The sequence below is a fragment of the Populus nigra genome, chromosome 8 (genome assembly GCF_951802175.1).
Source record: "Populus nigra chromosome 8, ddPopNigr1.1, whole genome shotgun sequence".
Taxonomy (NCBI): domain Eukaryota; kingdom Viridiplantae; phylum Streptophyta; class Magnoliopsida; order Malpighiales; family Salicaceae; genus Populus; species Populus nigra.
Genome location: NC_084859.1, coordinates 11066958 through 11084843, shown reverse-complemented (window position 1 = coordinate 11084843; position 17886 = coordinate 11066958). Strand labels below are relative to the sequence as shown.

The 17886-nt window shown below is 32.5% G+C and overlaps 2 protein-coding genes and 1 pseudogene across 4 annotated transcripts; 1 reads left to right on the top strand and 2 right to left on the bottom strand.

The window, feature by feature from the left end:
• The first annotated feature begins 1100 nt into the window (after positions 1–1100).
• Positions 1101–1903, top strand: LOC133702049 (lysine-rich arabinogalactan protein 19-like). Of its 2 annotated transcripts, XM_062126223.1 has the most exons (2): positions 1101–1532; positions 1575–1903. In XM_062126223.1, exons 1-2 carry the CDS (start codon positions 1199–1201, stop codon positions 1682–1684), a joined length of 444 nt encoding a protein of 147 aa, XP_061982207.1. In that variant the 5' UTR covers positions 1101–1198; the 3' UTR covers positions 1685–1903. The 2 variants fall into 2 exon arrangements, with proteins under 2 accessions (XP_061982207.1, XP_061982206.1); XM_062126222.1 differs by having other exon boundaries at positions 1101–1903.
• Positions 1904–4119: 2216 nt separating this feature from the next.
• Positions 4120–8439, bottom strand: LOC133702047 (uncharacterized). 2 transcript variants are annotated; one of them, XM_062126220.1, is made up of 7 exons: positions 8056–8439; positions 7015–7103; positions 6833–6908; positions 6165–6214; positions 5713–6048; positions 4882–4920; positions 4120–4531 (listed from the first exon to the last, which is right to left on the bottom strand). In XM_062126220.1, exons 1-7 carry the CDS (start codon positions 8237–8239, stop codon positions 4355–4357), a joined length of 951 nt encoding a protein of 316 aa, XP_061982204.1. In that variant the 5' UTR covers positions 8240–8439; the 3' UTR covers positions 4120–4354. The 2 variants fall into 2 exon arrangements, with proteins under 2 accessions (XP_061982204.1, XP_061982205.1); XM_062126221.1 differs by lacking the exon at positions 8056–8439 and adding an exon at positions 7915–8035.
• A 3379-nt stretch (positions 8440–11818) lies between these two features.
• Positions 11819–14091, bottom strand: LOC133700867 (shikimate O-hydroxycinnamoyltransferase-like; annotated as a pseudogene).
• Between the last annotated feature and the right edge of the window lie 3795 nt (positions 14092–17886).

The window sequence follows — 17886 nt, the reverse complement described above, 5'->3', positions numbered from 1 at the left end:
TAAAAGGCTTAAAAAGAAAAAGAGAAAGAAAAAACAAAGGCACACACCACGAGTTATTTTTTTTTCTTGCATAAAAAATATCAAAAAAGGTTAAGATCTAAGAGTGTTAGATATTTCTGCAAAGATATGCCCAAGAGCTTTTGGTCTAGCTGCAATGCTTGATCCAAGATTAATATTTATAATATTAATAATAATATTAAACTTAAATGACTCAAGTTTTAAGTGACTCTGGTTGCAACACCGAACCCAAGAGCCTTAGATGTGGGTCTGGCTGTAAGGTCGTGTCATAAAAGTGTGATAATTAAATAGATTAATTAAAAAAACAAAGAAAAAAAACCAACAAGAAGAAAAAAACTAATGAAAAAAAGAAAAAAAATCTAAATTAACTGGGTTAACCCTTCAAACCAGGTTAACTCGTCAAACCTGAGATTCACGTCATGAAAGTTTGATAACTAAATAGAAAAAAAAATTGACATGTTATGAAAGTCTGATAATTAAATAGAAAGAAATTTAATATTAACAAACTAAACTAAACTAAACGAAAAAAATTAATTAAAAAAAATAAAGAAAAAAAATTTCGGGTTAACTCGTCAAATGCGGGATTCGTGTCATGAAAGTCTGATAACTAAATAAAAAAATTAACATTAACAAACTAAATTAAACAAAAAAATTCATTAAAAGAAAAAAAACACAAAAAAAAGCAAAAAAAACCATAAAAAATAAAAAAAATAGTTTAGTGTTTTACTATGGACTGAAACGCTCAACAATTTTAGTATATGTTATAATAATTATAATAATATAATTAGAATATAATATAATTGGCTTTTTAATCTTGCTCTCGACGAATCACGTGCACCGGACCTTGTGATATAAGAAAACTAACTGTAAGTCATCCAGTAACCGGATTAATACGAGTCATTGAAATTGGAAAGGCTGCAGCTTTTTGTTTTTTTGGGATAAAGATAGGCTTTCACTGCACAAGTCACGTGTTAGCCACTGTGTCCTGTTGCATGAAACATCCATGCACTCATAGGTTAGAGGACCGCATATACTAATCAACGTAATCTCCAAACTTTCTGTCCTTGCAATCTATATATCAACCTTGGCACTCCTCTCATGCATCTGCACAGAAAACGTCTCTCTACTCTTAAGCTCTCTCAAACCCCAATTCATTTCACACCCTATACTCATAAGAGTCATGGCTTTCTCACGTGCCATGCTCATGCTAACCCTAATGCTAGCTCTCATAGCCACCTCCATTGCTCAAGGCCCAACATCATCACCACCAACAATGCCACCAACAAGTGTCTCAACCCCACCATCTAGCAGTGCTGCACCCCCACCAAATACACCCACTCCATCACCTGCCACGACAGCCCCAACAGCTGCCCCCCCAGTCTCGTCACCTTCACCAATGATGTCCCCAGCTCCTTCAGGAACCCCACCAATGAGCCCTGGCCCAAGTTCAAGCCCACCGTCTTCACCAAAGGCTCCTGAAGCACCAGCACCAGCTCCCGGACCACCAGCACCACCTCCCGGACCACCAGCACCACCTCCCGGACCACAAGCATCACCTCCACCTGCGTCGCCACCTGCGTCGTCACCAGGAAATGGAGCTTTTGTTCATGGAAATAGAATGGCCTTGTCGGCATTGCTTGGAGGAGTAGCATTTCTGTTTGTTTAGTTACAACATTTCTTGTAAGAGCTTAGCTTGATGTAGATTATGATCATGATGTTATCTGTGTATTCTTTTTGTCTTTTAACTTTGCTTTTCTTGTTTCTTCTGGATGTTTCTTCGATGAGCTGCATTTGTTTTTGAATGTTTTAGATATATAATTAATTGTGTTGCAGCTCTTGTGTAGAAGCATTTTGGCTTTAGCTGAATAAAGATCTTATTCTTGATCGTCTTCGTATTATGCTTGCCCGTTTCCTCTCATGCTTGGCATTGATATTTTACTTGCAAGACTTCAAACTTCTTGATATCTGAACTATAAAGGAGATTGGTTTGATTCTGAAAGCAAGAATTCATGTATGGTTACTCTAGCAAGCAAGAAAAGATACTCTTCTGATCTATGTAAAGCAGTGGAGAGCCATTGTTAAATGATCATTTATGGCATAAATTTTAATCCTATTTTACTTATCAACCGAGCCTGATTATGACATTAAACATGCTTTACAACCGCCGGTAAAGTAGAAAAAGTTAGGTGGGTGCTTGGTGCCAGTAGATGGAAGCTAGTGAAGAACAAGTGTGGCTGGAGGTGGTGGGGAAGGAGTGGAGAGGAAAAGGTTAAGGTGCTAGCTGTTGAGGTAGAATTCATGTGGACGAAAGATAAGTTGAACAGCTTTTGGAAATGGGGAGATATCCTACGGACTTTTTTTTCAAGTATGGGCTATTGGAATAGTGATGGGAGCATTAGACGAGGATGGCTGGGGCGGTGGGGCTGTCTTGAAACAAATGAACGTGTAAGAAAGTGACCTTCACATGGTGTGTTAGCCACCGCTCCCACAAAGATAAAGATGTGTGGAGAGGGGAGATTTTTCAGTGCTTGAACATTCTGAACCTCAAAAACTAGTCTTGATAAAAATCAGAATGCTTGCGAGATTATTATAAACACACTGAAAACGAATAACACTAAAGTATGTCATTAAACTGTGGCACCAATCAAAACCGCTCAAGAACACAGCAGGACATATTATGAGATCAAGGCACCACCATCCACTTCACTCCCTGTGTTTCAATATTCCTTTTGTAGATACAACACGGTGCTTCCTCTCACATTAAGTATTCATGGATGCTTAATGAAAGTAGATACAACACTAACTAATCACGTAGTTTGATAAATTTGACAAACAAATGGAGTAATTAGTCACAAGTCAGAACTTCATTACCACTTCTACATAGTGACCTCTGATGCTATTATTATTCGTTCCACTATATATATGTAGGGAATAGAGAATAAACTCAGTTTGTAAGAAGAAACTGGAATCTCATGCCACATACTCAGAAGGCACTGTTTCACATAAAAAAAATCACAAAAAAAGCCTTGGATTCCACTTCAAAGGACTGCTTAAGTAAGAGTCATAAAAACCTTTCTTCACCTTTTTATCCACCAAAGGTATGATGCCAAAGCATGCATTCTTTGAGAAAAATCTTCCTAAAAGTCAAAACCCACAAACTTAACTGAGTCAGGTTAACTGGCTAGTCACTATTGACAGTTAAGTTCTGAGTCCACACACTGAGGCCTCTAATACTTCATCTTACTACACCACACAAAACAACACATTTTTCATGTCATTTTCTTGAGACTGGTAAAAGAACACTAAATCTTTTTACTGCAAACACTAAAAAAAGTAAAGTTCTCTGTTGCAGCTATCATTTTTGTCCTGCACAACTTGACCCTACATTTAGACGTGGTGAATGAAGATGTTCTCGAGCTAGTTTGTAGAAATACAAACACGGAAACATGTCGCAACTCATGCTGACATGGCATGTCCAGGTCACAAAATCCATTTTAGTATAATGACCTGAATATGCCTCATCACCATCCTTTTCTGTCATTAATCAGCACGTCCCCAACTATACAGAGCATTTCCAATTGCAAAATAACCGGGTTAGAATTTTTTTTAAACCTCAATTAACTCTATCTTGGTCTTGGCATGTTACTTAAAATGAGTTGGGTCGGATATTTTCAACCCGGTTTGGCAGCTGCACCTGCTTTTGCTGTCCTATAGCTATTGACTTCCAATTACAGCCTGTAAAACTGTTTTGCAGCCGAAAGCTTAAAGATATTTATTCTTTTTCCTTGTTTCTATTTTTTTGGTATATTCATAGCATTCATTTGTTCAGGGAAAAAGATGCAAAACGTGCCCTACCAATTGCAGTAATCAAAACAACAAGGTCTCTAGGTGCAGATATAGAACAAAAACAAAAGTTGACATGTTCACCTATGAGAACTCAAAGCCGCACAAGTTAGATTTAACAGCAAAGACACGCATTATTAAAAATGAAAATTTCGGTCCATCGACTAAAAACAAATCGTTTTTAAAAAGGTTGAAGCTTCACGAATATATGTAGAGAGTTGAAAAAGTAAATGTAGGTCAATGAATGGTTAGATTACCTTCTAGCTCAGAAACTCTTCAAGCCTTTGGATAGATTAACTTTAATCAATTATTTGCAAGAATACCTACATCTACCTATATAATCTCATATTCCCTCTTTGTATAGAATTGATGCCTCCTGAGAATGGTCCTTCAAAATTGCATTTGAATCTGGGGCAAAACAACCAAATAGCTCAAAAGGGGCATTCATCGAGATCTTAATGATCAAGAATATGAGAAATTTAGTCATCTTCATCTACTTTTTTCTCTGTCTTCTTCGGCACTCAAAACAATCAGTGCATGGAGATTTATTTATAGTTGAGTGACTGGCCTGGAGCTTGTTGGGTGGTATTTTTAGGTCTTCCACAAGTATCTGACGAAGCTTTTGATTCTCCTCCATTAGCTCTTCAATGATTTGCTGGTGTCTCAACACCTGAACAGGATAGATTTAATTTGCTTGAGCATTTAACAAATTTACGCAAAGATATTAAACTAAATAGTTGTTAACTAGTGGAAGAGTTTGCATCCTATAATAGTCATATGTGATGTATGTAAAGAGTGAACCAATTCAAGCAAATTTAGGAACTCCGGTTATGATTTGTTACTACATTGGATGATTCATTAAAAACTATCCTTCAAAGGGGGAAAAGAAACTTCATATTAAAAGCCATTGCATTCTACCAGAATTCCAAATCACTGATGCAAATTTTCACAGAAACAGCATCAAGTTGATAGAATAGCTTCATGATGCATAGGGAAATACTGATCAGCATGAAAGATTACCATTTGAAGCATGTTGTTTTCTGACCGCAAACGTCCAGCCTGTAGACATCCAATCCATGAATCAGATAGAAAATTGTAATACTTCAGGCCATGATATTATCATCTCAAGTCAAGTGAAATTAGGTCTGTTAAAAGGTTTTGTTATGTTTATGACAGGGAACTTTCAGTTGAAAATGTGTAAAACTGAAGTGGATCTCAAAACAGTGCTTCCTTCAATTGTTCCCCCAAAAGGACTCTGTAATTATTTGTATTTGTGCACTCACAACTTACACCAACAGCTTAAAAGCAAATATTATGCACCATACATACAGATTCCAGAGATAAGTTCCAACAGTTTTCAGATTTGAACTAGGTCAAATCATTGGACACGATAGAAGCACAGAACACTAACTCTTAGCTTTAAAATTTTTCCTTCAATTCTATATAAAGACAGATTCTGACAAAAGCTACTCATATTCTTGTTTTGAACTGAAAAAACGAACCTGTCTGCTTCATAGTTCAATTGATGTTTTATCCTCTAAAGGGAATTTTATTCTCCACTATCAAAATGGAAATGGTTTTGGCCATAGAGGATCGACCTAAGCAACTGAATCATATTCTAAATATAGCAATAAAATATCACTAATGAAAGCGATTACCTCCAAAATTGAAACAAATGGAACTACTGGCTTTCTAACATTACACTTCCTAATACCCTTTTCCCTAACAGAAAAGGAAACCTATGGCCCCAAGCTGATGTCCAAGGACCAGCCAATTCAAACACCCGAGGGACAAATTGCTTCACTCATCTATTAATCAAGCAAGAGAGAAACATATATTTATCATACTTACCAATTCATTTATGTCAGTGCCATCTTCTTTCAGAATAGGATTTTGGAGAAAACTGCTAATCACCTTCTCTGTTCGGCTACCAAAAGAAGTATCACTGCCTTTTGAAGTGGAACTTTCAGAACTTGAATGTGAACTAACATTTCCATATCCATACAGACTTTGAGATGTTTGATCTGGGAGTTTTCTTGCTAACTGTGTAATATTTCCCAATGGGTTTTGGATTGAAGATTCAGTCAACATGCTCACGCCACTTTGCAAAGACATTGGAAGGGCACCTTGACCAATTGATAAATTGGGTGCTATTCCAAGTTTTGTCATCATCTTCATCAATACTTCCTGAGAAATTTGGCATCCAAATTTCAGATAAACAAGTTGTGAACTTGAAATAAAGTTTGTGCATGTATATTTCAATGTATGATGTATTTATGCTGTAAGAAATTATAATTACATACTAGAAAACAAGCTTGCATCTTCTGCACTGCCCCAGGTTTCACTGCAAGACCTGACATATAAAATTTTTGTTTTCAGCTATCAAATGTGTGGATAATGATAAGGTGAAAGGGGCTTGGTGAGAACAACATATTTAAATAGGCTAGCAAACCTATCACAAGGCCAATTTTTAAATATATCCAATATGATTCATTTCAAAATTCTGGAAATGTAAGATATTCCAACAGAAGTCTTGATATTTTGGATAATAAGCCCAAAAATATCAAAGGGAACTAAGTTGTGTTTCCAGGAGAAAGCATTATACTGAAATTCCAATAAAAACATGAAAATGCTCAAAGCTTTGGATAACGACCCAGGTAGAGCAAAAGGAGGAACAATCAGAAGAATCCTCAAAAAGTTGTGTGTGTGTGTGTGTGTGAGTGTATTCTAGTAAATCTTTCTAGATCACAATAAATTCATGTCCAAGCAGTCCAAAAGCAGAGACAAGCAAAACAATTAGGTGAAATCCATCATCATTTCCTGTATCAGCCAGCTAGACAAATGTCACGCATGCTAATAAAATGGCAAGCCAGAATAAGTGTCTGGTAAGAGTCCACGTTGTCAAAGCGAAAAATATTGCAGTAATATTAAGCACTGACTGCTTCTTCAGAAGACATAACACATGGCATACCAATTCCAAAGCCATGGCCGAAACCAACTCCACATCCAACGCCTGCTTGAATGTTCTTAGCTCCCAGCTTCCAAAGCTGAAGAATGAGACATGAGAATTGGGGGATCAGATCAATTTAACTTGCCAAACCATATGAAGAAACATTAATAATATGGATTGATAGGAATGAACATTTGACTTACTGCAGTATTTACATGCCTGGTAATTCCAGAAAAGGCATCAGTTGCGCCTCTAGTTGCACTCATTACTTGGCCCACCATTGGCAATGCACCTAGGATATAGTTCAAATCACAATTTGCAAGTTAACAACCACATAACATGTTGAAAAGATTCAGAGATGTCCTTAGAAATGGTATCACCTATAAAGGAAGGTAAAAACAACATTTTGTGCCTATTGGAATCAACTTTGACCCCAAAGTCTAACAATTATCCATGTGAAAGTACTTAAGATTACGATCACAAATCATGTACAGGTAGGTAGTGGCTGACTTCATTAATTGACATTTACAGGATGATCAAAGAAAACAACACTTTGAATTCAAGGACTATGGTCAACAAGAACATGCCCTGGGACTTGACAATTCCAAAAGGAATTGTTTTTTTGGATCAGTTCAAAATTCCAAACGGTTATCTGTGGTGATTAAACTCTTTTCTTTCCTATATTTTTCTTTCTTTACCTTCGCTGTAGTAACATCTTTTATTGCAGGCAATAAAAAGCACTGACAAATGCAACCAGAAGAAAACGACCATCATCGAAACATCCAATTGCAACTCAACAAAATGAAACATGCACAAAAGATTAACCTGACTCTTCAAAAAACCAAAGCTTTCAAATTCTTATCTTAATTGGAACATAGAACACCAAGAAACAAACACAAACCACTGATATAAATACTGTAAGCAAAACGCAGTCACATTAATTAATAGGAACACTCAACACAAATGCTTCTTCCCGCTCAATCAAAAAAGTCAAACACAAAACTTCTCCTCGTTCCCACATTTTCCAATCAACCAAACAAAAATCACACATTTTGAAACAAAAGAAAAGAAAAGAAAGAAAGAAACATAAAACGATAATTTACATGGAGTTTTAAGGATAGATTTCTCATGGGTTTCTTCAAGATTCTTGGGTTTAAACAACCCACCAAAAAAAGCCATCATGCAATAGGCAAGTATAAAGAATGGAACTTTGAGAGATGAAAAAAGAGCGACAGGGAGTGTACCCATATTTATAGGCATGCCTTGACCAATACCAATACCACAGCCAAAACCAAAGCCAGTAAATACTTGAAGTACTTTGAAAGTAAAGGGATTCTCTATTTTGATTCCTTGCATAGGCTTTTTCTCATTTGTCACTACAATCCTACTGTTACTGTAATCGCTGCTGCCACCACTGCTGTTCTCCATTTTCTTCAATAAGCCTCTCTCTTTCTTTTAAACAACCTCTTTATGCATACCTTTCTCTCCTCCTAAGCAAGGAATTATATTTTCTGTCTCTCTATGATCTGCGTCCTCTGGTAAAATAAAACCCTTTAGTCTTTATTTATTTTATTACAAGGGAAAAACATAATTAGGTGACAGAGGATGGACTATGGAGGATTAGCTGTTGTTTCCCTGCTAACTGGAGGGTTTGGTAATGTATGCACTTGGACAGGTGGCAGTTAAATGGAATTCCATGTGACACCTTGAGAAGGTTGAATTACTAAAATAGTCTTGGGTTTTTTAAATATCAAAACGCAGGTTGTCTTCCGATAGACAACAGATTTTGCTTAAATTATGACCATTCTGGAAGTTTTATTCAAATTCTAGCCGGAAGATCTCAGTTATATACTGGTGATTCTGTTTTCGGTTAAATAATATTTTTTTTCTTGTTTTTTTTTTAATATTATCCAATTTTATAATATTAATTATATCTTTTAATTCAATAATTAAATTGAGTTAAAATTTTACAAGGAGTCTCTTTACATATTTTTATATCTCAGGTTAAATTTTTAAAACAATTAGAGTTTAGAAAAACCTTACGAAACTAGCGATGTCATTTTCATAATTTTGTTTAGAAAGATCAATTTATTGTGTCTTTTTTTTATTGAAATTTTTTTAATTTTATTATTTAATAATAAATTTATTGGTAATTTAGCTTTATAATTTATTTTGATTTGAGATTATCATAGTTTCATGACCCGAATCATGGATTTGAAAGATTAAACCAAGTTGACCTAAATCGATCCAATATGTTGTCGTCTCAATATTTTTTTTAAATGTTTTATTGAATTTTTTAAGTTAAATAATATTTTTACTAGTCATTCATGTTGCTTTTAGACTCGTCAAGTCAATTAGATTATATCAATTTATGTTTTTTAAAGAGAGTATCATTCAATAATGGTATTTATTTGTTCTTTTCATAACGAAATTGATGTTGATCATATTATGCTCCTTTAACAATAAAGATACCAAGGTGTTTTATATGTAAGCTTGATGACAATAAGCAAAAAACCAAAGCTTTCAAATTCTTATCTTAATTGGAATATAGAACACCAAGCAACAAACACAAACCAGGTTGATCTATGTTGATCCATTATGTTGTCGTCTCAATGTTTTTTTTTAAAATATTTTATTGAATTTTTTAAGTTAAAAAATATTTTTACTAGTTATTCAAGTTGTTATTAGACTCGTCAAGTTAATTAGATTATATCAATTCATGTTTTTAAAAGAGAGTATCATTCAATAGTGGTATTTAAATTCTTTCTTTCTCTTCTTTCATAAATTCTTTCTTTCTCTTCTTTATAAGAGATGATGGGAACCTAGTCAATTAATAGTGGCCAATATAATTTTTGACGATGCATCAATGTTTAAGATGTTGAATTTACATGAAGGTGAAAATGAGTTTCATAATGAAATTGATGTTGATCATGTTATGCTCTTCTAACAATAAAGATACCAAGGTGTTTCATATGTAAGATTGATGACAATAAGCAAATTTGAATAAAATACTTCAAGGGTGTTGAAACTAATGCCAGCAATAAAGTGATATTTGAAGTTGATATGGAAGATTTGGATATTGATGATAATAATGTGAATGATATTGATGTTGGCACGAATGTAAATATTCATAATGTTAGCATGCATGTTATTTTTGACAATGTTGGCTAAGAAAGAGTTAATAATGATAGTTTATGAATTGAAAGTAGTAGTGGGTTAATATTGGCATTAGTAGTGTGCATAATAAAGATGGTGATGGATATACAGAATATAAGGAAGATGATGATTATATTCGATGATGAGGGATTTGAATTTATTAATGAAAACTAAGATGAATAGATTGATAGCTTAGAAGTTGACGTATGTTTTGGTAAAACTTTGGATGATATTAATATTGAATGTAGTGCAAAATTAGATAGTAGGTGTGAGGGTGATGAAGATGAAAGTGGAAAGATTAGGAAGAAAATAAGGAATTTTGATTCCACATATAGTTTTAGATACAATACATTTAAAGAGAGAGTTAATCAATTAATAAAGTTTGAGGAATATAATATATTTAGTAATGTCAATTACTTCAATGAAGTTTTGAGAAAATATAAAATGAAACATGAGTATCATATAAAGAGATGTATTAATCACATGGAGAAGGTCGAGGCCACATGCATGGATGCTAATATCAGTGAAGGATGTATACTTCTCTTATTTTTAGTAGCAAGACATTTATGGTTAACTCTTTGAAAGATAAACATAGTTGTATTGGACCTAAAACTATAAAAGCTATTAATTCAACTTGGATAGTAGAGAAGATATTACAAGTGATTAATATTGATTCAAACATTTCTAATGAAGTACTAGATATAATCTTGGATAACAAGTTTGGAATCAAACTATACCCAATATAACTGTAAAGAGTCAAGATAAAGATGAAGGAGTTTGTGAAAGAAAGTTATAATGAGTCATCTAAGAGAATCCTTAAATATATATAGTTGTTGAAGCAGTATAATTGAGGATATGATGTCTTTCTGGGGCTTGAACTAAATTTTTATTCACCATAGAAGTTTCAAATAGTATATTTATGTTTAAAAGCTATGAAGAAAAGGTTTGTGAATAGATGTACACCTTTTATTGTATTTATAGATGTCATCTAAAAAACCTATATATAGGTGTCTTGTTATTGGTAGCGGGGTTGAATGACAATAATATATCATTTTCTCATTGTATATGCTATTGTGGAAGCTGAAAACAACAACAAGTGGTAATGGTTCTTGTATACCTTGTATTAAAGTATATTAAAGGTCTTTTTGCATTGTATCTTATAGGAAAAAATGTATATTATCCATAATATTTCAACTTGTTACTAATTTATAATGTTTTTCCTTTAGCAACGATCACTTTGTGGTAATTTTATTATTTTTAAGTAATATGGGCTCTTCAGCTATTAAATTGAATATAATAGCAAAGTTTAAATAATTTAATATTTTTTATTGATTTTTTTTTCCGTCAAAGCTTGAGTATGTAAAATGTTATAAAGTTATTAAGTTTAGAATATAATGTGTAATTTCTCAAATAATAAAGACAAAGTAAAAACCGATCAAAATATAGGAGGCTCATGCAATTTTTGTTAATATTTATTTAAAAAATACTATGGTATTATAATAAGTCTTTAGCATTATTTTTGTTAATTTTAGCAGCAATTGTGATGTATCTTTACCGTATTAGATTTAAAAATATTTGCTTCAAAATCCAGTAAGATTTTAATAACATTGGAAAGAAATTATTTTAAATTCAATATCAATAGAGATATTTCACGGTTATCATCAAAATTAATATATTTTTATAATTAAATAAATACTGATAAACATGTATGATACATACATTGGCCTCAAATATCATTATAAAATCTATAAATGCCTGCATATCTAACAAACAATTGTAATTAAAATTCCATATTTTGTAGTAATATATAGCAGATTGTCATGGGTTAGAATCTCATTTTGGAACAAACCATTATTCTCAAGGCAGCATATATATTTCATTTCCAAATACATGAACAGCTCCCGTGCTCTTGATCAAACATTCAATGTTACAAATGCACGCTAGCGAAGAGAAGAAATGATGCATGCACACACTGTAGGAGCCAAACCAAACCTTACTTGGAGCTCAATTTCCTGCAGGGATTGTAACTATAACGTTGACGTCTGAAGTATTCTCAGTAGAAGATGGAATCGCCATTGCAACCGCCGATCCAATCCAGCAAGAAACGTGAGTAGGCTCATTGCCATCGTGGAAAGCTAGTTCTTTGATCCCTAAATCATCCAAGGTGATCACTTGACACCTAAAGTTCAGATTAGGCTTAACAAGCTCGTTTTTCTTGCAATTCTCGACCCTTTTAACCTCAGGTGATTCTTTCACAAACAAAGAAAACTCTGATGACATTTCACTGCCTAGTTTGTGCTCTGCCTCCTGGATGCAATGTGATACGGCTCTCTTGCATAACTCATTCTGCACACCTTCAATTTCGCTATCGCCTGCGATCTTGAATATCATTGTCTGGCCCCTCTGTTTGCTAGGTGTGGAGCTCGTGGTGTTACTAGGAGATAAACTGGTGTTTCTGAGATTGGGGAGGTAGAATATGGGCTTTTCGAGTGCATTGTTGTTGAGCAGTAATTTCTTTTGAATACCTGACCACCTCGGGAGGAAGTTGTCCATGATTAAATGGTCTGCCAAGAGAAGGCTAGAACTAATCCCAATTGAGTACCCACCACACTGGAAGTTGGTGACCTGTAAGAAGTAAAAAAGAAGACCTTAAGTACTGTTACACGCCATTTTCTCACACCGGTGCTCACTTATATTTACATTAAATTATTACTTGTATCCTCGGACATCACCATATTCAATCTTGGTAGTTAACTACAAATTGCAACTTAAGAGTAATTTCTTTTTGGAAAATGGTTTTTTTGAAAAGTAAATTCCTAGAAAGTGAATTATATTTCGATGTTTGGTAATGTCATAGAAAATAAATTGAAAAATACTTTTTGGTGTTTGGTTATATTATAAAAAATAAGCTGAAAAATACTTTTTGGTGTTTGATTATGTTATGAAAAATAAGCTGGAAAATAACTTATTAATGTTTTATTTTTTTTTCAAGTTTATTAAAATAATAAGGAACAAATCTTACAAATTAAAAAGTTGAATCAGAATGAAATTGAAAAAAAAAAATCTAATTTCATAAATTATCTCAAAAAAATAAAAAATAATCAAAATAATGGAGATCAAATCTAACAAATAAAAAAAATGAAAGAAGATGAAATTAAAATAATAATAATTACAATTTCATAAATTATTTCAAATAAAATAAGTAAATCAAATTTGATAGATAAAAAATTTCAATTAAAAAAATGATAAGAGAAAAGCAAATAACAATTATAAAAACGATGACCAAAGTTAATATAAAAAATCAAATCAAATCAAATTTTAAGGGATGAAATTGAAAAAAAAAAGATTCAAACAAAATATATATCAATCAAAAGTTTGAGGACCACATTTGATATAATCAGTAAATAATATGATATTTCTAAATTTTTCACAACTTCTGAAAAGTGTTTTTTGCCCAAAATAAAAAAAAAATACTTTTCTGGAAATCAAGTTAAATTTTTCCTTATCTTAAAAGTATTTTTTGTTAATTAATTTTTCTAATGATAAATAAACATAAAAATTTTAAAAAAATAATTTCTAAAAAACTACTTTCCTGAAAAACAAAAGTTCCCTTACCTGAACATAGAGTAGTGGAGAGAATTGGGGATTTTGTTCATCAATATCCATCCAAAAGACGAGTTCGGCCTCTGCTTTTTCCCTTTCTTCCAAACCAAGAAACTCATGCAAAGTCATTGTAATCTTTGCCTCAACAAGTCTAACTCCGGTATCGTTTGACACCATCTCTAGTTCTCCATTGCCATCTTCAACTCTCCGTAGCCGTCCACTGAGCATCGGTTGGTCCTGCAATGCTCTCCCCAGGGACTCCTTGATCCATCCCGCAACAAGCCAACCAGAATCTTCCTCCCCGGCCTTGTTGTAGTAGAGGACTATGCTCAGGCACCCCCCGGAAAATATCTGAACTAACAGGGTCCTTCACTGACACTAGGCACGTTTCTCTTGGATCAGTCACCTTGGAGGGTGCCACTGTTTGCACACCTTCAATTTGTACTTTATGCACAAACTCACTACTAATCTGGGACACTGCCATCTTCTGCAGCGCGATGACTACCAGAAAATCGGTGTGCTATTTATAGCTTAGGTTGCATCCAAAAGTTTGCTTTACACCCGTATAACTGAGGATGATTCTTAATTCATGTTTACTGGTTTCATCAAGGTGACCCTTCATGTCTGAAAATATATTAACAAAGTAGGGCCATTAATTAATTTAGACTCTCAATTTAGGACCTAACTTGACGAGTCCCCTGCTATGCCGCGGTTCCAATTCTTTTCTTTTCTTTTTTCATAAAAAATATTATGATGATACAAGCGCATTTAAAAAAAAATTATGATTCAGGTTATAGATCCATCTAGATCAAATAAAATGATTTTATTTTAATTATATAATAAAAAATAAACAACGATAACAAAGAAACCAAAAAAATTGATCAGGATAACCTAGGAAAAAACTTTTTTTTCAAAAGGAAAAAATAATGCAGCAAAATTCTTAGGCAATTAAACACAGAAGGATAAAATTGAGTAAAAAAAATGATCGACCCAACCCGAGTTAACATGACAAACCTATAAGCTTGGTAATAAGGGTCAAGCAAACCCAGATTAACATGTCAAACTCATAATCTAGATCATGAGATTAGGATAACCGGATAGAACAAAAAACCGAAGAAAACCACAAATCCCATATCTTTAAAAAAAAACCAATGTCGAATGATGAAATAAAAAAAAAAGTGTTAACTTGTGTTGACTTTTCAAATTTGTGACTCGGGTCAATAGATTGGAAGCACCTTATTTGAAACAACCATGTAGCCCAAATCATAGCCAATCAACTGTTGAAGGATGAAATCTAAAACAAAATCAATACAATGTTAAAGGATGAAACTGAAAGAAATAATTAAATCTCAAAAATTTCCCAAAGTAAAACAAATTATAAAAAGAAAAATGATCAAAAACAAATTCAATTAAGAAAATGATTAAATAAATAAATAGAAAATCAAAAGAAAGGGAACCAAATCTAAGAGATGAAAAAATTAAAGGAGAATGAAATTGAAAAAAAAACTAATTTAATAAATCATTTTAAATAAAAAAAATAGTAATCAAAAGTCAATTGGTGCCAAACTGGAGGTCATACATCACATGTGTTGTCGTAGGATGGAATAAGTGCTGAGATGAATCTAACCACATCAAGGAAATTTGTTGTTAACCATAAGATGTCATTGCATGTGTTGCCTGAAAGAAATGGATTAGGAAGGAGGATATTTCTAAAACTGCCTTTAGGACTCATTATGAGTTCTTAGTGTTGTCTTTTAGGTTAACGAATACACCAACCGCTTTTATGGATATGATGAACAGGGTTTTAGGTCATTTATTTATAGGTTTGTTATTATGTTCGTTGATAACATCTTGGTGTATTAAGTAAGTGAAAAGGAATATAAAGAGCATTTGAGATTGATGACATTTTGAAAAATTATCATTTTAGTCCTTAAACTTAGAAGACTGAACCTGATTTTCTTTTATGCATTAAAATCTTTTATTTGTGTTGTTTGGGGTTGTTTTTTAGTATATTTTGTATATTTATTGTAAGTTCTCCTAACAATCCTCAGTATGATTTCCAGGTTTTTCATCTGATATTTCTTTTAGTTCTATATTTTTTGGATGAGTGGGATAATCTTTAATATGCATGTAATATAAATAAATATGTATGTTGATTATATGATGAGTACAACTAGTTAATTTCTTGAATATTTATATTTGGTGCTTTATTTTACGAGTACTCATCTGTTCTTGAATTTGCATTTGCATTCTATTGAACTAAATTATATTCGATATGATATATATATATATATATATATATATATATATATATATATATATATATATATATATAGTGTGTGTGTGTGTGTGTGAATATCTATTATGCCTTGATATAGGAGTTGTCAGTAACTTCATGCTAATGAAGAGTAGTTAGCCTATATGTACATAATATTTTGTATACCTAACTGATAAGAAAGACATCAGCTTGTAACGACTGATCCTTCCATAATGGTTACCTTCAGATGTCATCTGATCTCTTACATGTATTCCACTACCATATGTTATGCTTAGTATGTATATTTATATCAAGATATAAATGACTTACAAATTATTAATATCTAAGATGTATATTAAATGTTATTCCTTTACTGAGTTAGTTGAACTCACCCCTCATTTTATATTATTTTTAGGTCATTAGTTTATGTTAGCAGGTTGACTTTGTTGATCATTCCTGCTTCTTCGTTTTTATTTGATATGTATTGCTTGTTTCCACGAGGTTTTCTTTTAATTTGTCTTAAAGTGCTCCATAATTACACTGTTTTATTTAAAGCTTGGGTTTTATGTAATGTAATACGTATAATGAACCCTCGTTTTGTATTTATATGATGATGAAATATTTTGAAAGTTTATGAAATGTTGCTCATATGTTGCCAATTATGGACTCGGGATTCGGTTTGATGCGTTGGCACTTGCTATACACATGCCATCCATTTTTAATTTTTTATCAATATTTTATATTTATTAAAAGACTAAATTGCCTCCTAAATCAACATGAATATAACAAAAAAAATCCAATATGAAAAGCCAAAATAACCCTTGGATGACAACTTACCACGTTTTGGTTTTCAAGGGTATTGAAGTCATTTAATTATTCTAACAAGAATAAAAAAATAAAAACACCCTTGGGCGACAGTTTATTGGTATTTTTTTTTAGGGTGCTTTAGTGATTTTTTATGTTAAAAAAGAAAAAATATTGATTTGTACCCAATCAATTATATGATAACTAATGGGCCATTAAAAATAACCGAATTACTCTCTTCACCTAGGCTATTGATTTTTTTTCAAAGGATAAAAGGTAATTACACTGTGATGATGAATAGTAAATTGAATTTATATGAATAATAAATTTGCCTTTCATTTTAGCTTTTTTGTTATAATTATGATTTAGCCATTATCATTCAATTTAACAAGAAAATGTGTCTAACTTTCAATTTATCAAATTAAACAGGGTTAATTTAGCCTTCTCAAGTTCTTGTTTCCCAATAGAATTACTAAGCAATCCTTAAAAGAACAACAAAACATTTACCTTGGATCATGGAGATTTTTTACTTTTCAATTTTTTTGCAATTACAGTGGCTTAAATGCCCTTAAAATTAAACTTTTTTGGCTTTGATTACAAGTGCGTATTCATCATTTTATTCTAGCTTTCTTTTCTTTTGTAATTCTTGTGTGGGATTAGGGGTAATTAGATCTTTTAAGATATGTGTATGTGTGTAATTTAAATTAAAAATAAAAGGCGTGTGCGTTGCAAGTGCCGGCAAATAGATGTCGCCAACACCTTCCAAGTGGTACGTGCCTCCGGATAAGCGGTGGTTGAGCTCTGGAGGTGCATTTTTCTTCCCCCCCTTTTTTTTTTCTCTTTTTCCTTGAAAAATGCTTTGAGATGGTAAAAAATGAAAGAAGTTTTGTCATTTGTTCATTGAATCAAATTAAGTCCTTATTTTTTATTACAATATATTTGGTATTGAATCCTTTATTGAATTTATTTTCATCCATTGGTATTTGATTTTTATATTAAGTTCGGTCCTCATTCTTTTTATTATTATTTGTTTTTTTATTATCCTTTTCTTAATTAAAATTATTTTTCAATTCTATCCCTCATGATTTGATTTTATTGTTAATTGTGTGTCAAATTTAGTTCTCATTCTTTTCAATTCTATTTATTTTTTATATATATTTTTTTTTCAATTTTATCCTTAATTATTTTGGTTGTTTGGGAATTTGACATTGCTATTTTTTTTTTGGGTTTGCCTTTTATGGTGTAATCCGGTCGC

What these genes read in the sequence shown, in the direction of transcription:
- LOC133702049 (XM_062126222.1), top strand. Translation starts at nt 1,199, where the DNA reads ATGGCTTTCTCACGTGCCATGCTCATGCTAACCCTAATGCTAGCTCTC.
- LOC133702047 (XM_062126220.1), bottom strand. Translation starts at nt 8,239, where the DNA reads ATGGAGAACAGCAGTGGTGGCAGCAGCGATTACAGTAACAGTAGGATT. An exon ending in AGGCATGCCTATAAATATGG is followed by an intron (nt 7,104 to 8,055) that starts GTACACTCCCTG and finishes ACTATATCCTAG; the next exon opens with GTGCATTGCCAATGGTGGGC. An exon ending in CGGCCATGGCTTTGGAATTG is followed by an intron (nt 6,215 to 6,832) that starts GTATGCCATGTG and finishes TTTATATGTCAG; the next exon opens with GTCTTGCAGTGAAACCTGGG.